Source organism: Suricata suricatta, chromosome 10 (genome assembly GCF_006229205.1).
Source record: "Suricata suricatta isolate VVHF042 chromosome 10, meerkat_22Aug2017_6uvM2_HiC, whole genome shotgun sequence".
Taxonomy (NCBI): domain Eukaryota; kingdom Metazoa; phylum Chordata; class Mammalia; order Carnivora; family Herpestidae; genus Suricata; species Suricata suricatta.
The window spans coordinates 105029514-105032468 of NC_043709.1; the positions used below are offsets into that span (position 1 = coordinate 105029514).

Here is a 2955-nt window from a genome sequence, read left to right on the forward strand (position 1 = left end):
GTTTAAAAGAGAAAATTCACATAAATACTTATGAGAATGAAACATTGAGGAAATTAGACCTGGAAAAAAAATAAATGTTACTGTGCTCAACGAAAGCATTGGATTTAAAATACTTTTTAAGTTAACATATCTTTATTGAATGTGATTTAAGTGTCATATTCCTGAGATAAGGGATGGCATTTTTCTCCTTTCTGCTATTACACTGCCTTACAAGTAAGTACGCTTAACAAATATTTGCTTTAAAACGAAATGATTGTATAAGCTCACACAACTTTTCCAAAGTTCATTGATTTTTTTTGAGAAACTCACCATAAAGGTATGATCATTTTTCTGTCAAAGAAACATCACAATTCCATAATATTATTACTGTTATTATTTGCACACTTTTGAAGAGCAAAAGAGGCTGCCATTTCAGAACTTCTCTCTGGTAGCTACAATTTCTGGAAATTTACCTCCCCTGTTTTGATTATGGCTTTGTACCCTTCTTTCCTCTCACCTCCTCTCTCTTGCAGGTAGAGAGGCTGCAGGCTCTTTATACAATCCGAATGAAGGAGTCCTCGGTTTGCCTTGAATGTGCAATGGAAAGAAGCAGAAATAGTAGTATGCTGACCCTCCCCCTTCCTCTTTTTGATACGGACTCAAAGCCCCTGAAAACCCTGGTGAGGAATTCTTCTTAGTGAATTTGCTGTTCCCATGAACCCAGTGCTACCAGTGTGCCCTTGCTTCTTTAATCCACCTTTGGCTCTTTGTTTAAAATATAATTTATTGTCAAATTGGTTTCCATACAACACCCAGTGCTCATCCCAATAGGTGTCCTCCTCAATGCCCATCACCCACTTTCCCCTCTCCCAAACTCACCTCAACCCTCAGTTTGTTCTCATTATTTGAGAGTCTCTTATGGTTTCCTGCCTCTCTCTCTCTAACTTTATCCCACCCTTCCCATCCCTCATGGTCTTCTGTTAAGTATCTCAAGGTCCACATATGAGTGAAAACATATGGTATCTGTCATTCTCTGCCTGACTTATTTCACTTAGCATAATACCCTCGAGCTCCATCCATTTTGCTGCAAGTGACAGAATTTCATTCTTTTCCACTGCCAAGTAGTATTCCATTTTATATATAAACCACATCTTCTTGATGCATTCGTCAGTTGATAGACATTTAGGCAGTTTCCATGATTTGGCTATTGTTGAAAGTGCTGCTATGAACATTGGGGTATGTGTGCCCTGTGCATCAGCACTTCTGTATCTCTTGGGTAACTTCCCAGCAGTGCTATTGATGGGTCATAGGATGGTTCTATTATTAATTTTTTGAGGAACCTCCACACTGTTTTCCAGAGTACCTGCACGATTTTCATTCCCACCAGCAGTGTAAGAGGATGCCCATTTCTCGGCATCCTTGCCAGCATCTGTAGTCTTGATTTGTTCATTTCAGCCACTCTGACCAGCGTGAGGTGGTATCTCAGTGCGGTTTTGATTTGTATTTCCCTGATGTTGAGCATCATTTCATGTGTCTGTTGGCCATCTGGATGTCTTCTTTGGAGAAATGTTTGCTCAGGTCTTCTGCCCATTTCTTCACTGGGTTACTTGTTTTTTGGATGTGGAGTGTGGTGAATTCCTTGTAGATTTTGGATATGTCATTTACAACATCTTTTCCCATTTCATTGGTTACCTATTAGTTTTTTTATTTTTTGTGTTCTTTTTGTCTTTGTTTTTTCCTCTAAAGTTTCATTTTCAACTTAGTTTTATTTATTTATTTTTAATAGTTTATTGTCAAATTGGTTTCCATATAACACCAAGTGCTCTTCCCCACAAGTGCCCTCCTCCATTACTACTACCTTGTTTCCCCCTCCCCCTCCCCCTTCAACCCTCGGTTCGTTTTCAGTATTCAGTAGTCTCTCAGGTTTTGTGTCCCTCTCTCTCCCCAGCTCTCTTTCCCTCTTCCTTTCCCCAGAGTCCTTCATTAGGTTACTCCTGTTACCCTGTTAGACCTATGAGTGCATATATATGGTATCTGTCCTTCTCTGCCTGACTTATTTTGCTTAGCATGACACCCTCAAGGTCCATCCACTTGGCTACAAATGGCCATATTTCATTCTGCCTCATTGCTATGTAGTGCTCCATTGTATATATATACCACATCTTCTTTATTCATTCATCAGGTGATGGACATTCAGGCTCTTTCCATGATTTGGCTATTGTTGACAGTGCTGCCGTGAATATTGGGGTACATGTGCTCCTATGCATCAGCACTTCTGTATCCCTTGCGTATATCCCTAGCAGTGCTATTGCTGGGTCATAGGGAAGTTCTATCGATAGTTTTTTGAGGAACCTTCAAACTGTTTTCCACAGTGGCTGCACGAGTTTACATTGCCACCAATCGTGTAGGAGAGTGCCCATCTCTCCACACCCTCACCAGCATCTATAGTCTCTTGATTTGTTCATTTTAGCGACTCTGACCAGTGTGAGGTGGTATCTCAGTGTGGTTTTGATTTGTATTTCCATGATGATGAGTGATGTTGAGCATCATTTCATGTGCATGTAAGCCATCTGGATGTCCTCTTTGGAGAGTGTCTGTTTATGTCTTCTGCCCATTTCTTCACTGGGTTATTTGTTTTTTGAGTGTGGAGTTTGGTGAGTTCCTTGTCGATTTTGGATACTAGCCCTTTATCTGATAGTCATTTGAAAGTATCTTTTCCCATTCTGTCAGTTGCCTATTGGTTTTCTTGATTGTTTCCTTTGCAGTGCAGAAGCTTTTTATCTTGATGAGGTCCCAATAGTTCATTTTGCTTGCATTTCCCTTGCCTTTGGGGATGTGTTGAGTAGGAAATTGCTGCGGTTGAGGTCAAGGAGGTTGTTTCCTACTTTCTCTTCAAAGGTTTTGATGGTTTCCTGTCTCACATTCAGGTCCTTCAGCCATTTTGAGTTTATTTTTGTGTCTGGTGTAAGAAAGTGG

At 40.3% G+C, this 2955-nt stretch overlaps 1 protein-coding gene across 2 annotated transcripts in view; it reads left to right on the top strand.

Annotated features, from left to right (window-relative positions):
* USP18 (ubiquitin specific peptidase 18) overlaps positions 1 to 2955 on the top strand; it is a 59889-nt gene that overhangs the window by 35297 nt on the left and 21637 nt on the right. For both annotated transcript variants that reach the window (XM_029954720.1, XM_029954721.1), the window contains exon 7: positions 513 to 659. In XM_029954720.1, coding sequence (XP_029810580.1) covers positions 513 to 659 — 147 coding nt within the window. The remainder of the gene's footprint in view (positions 1 to 512; positions 660 to 2955) is intronic.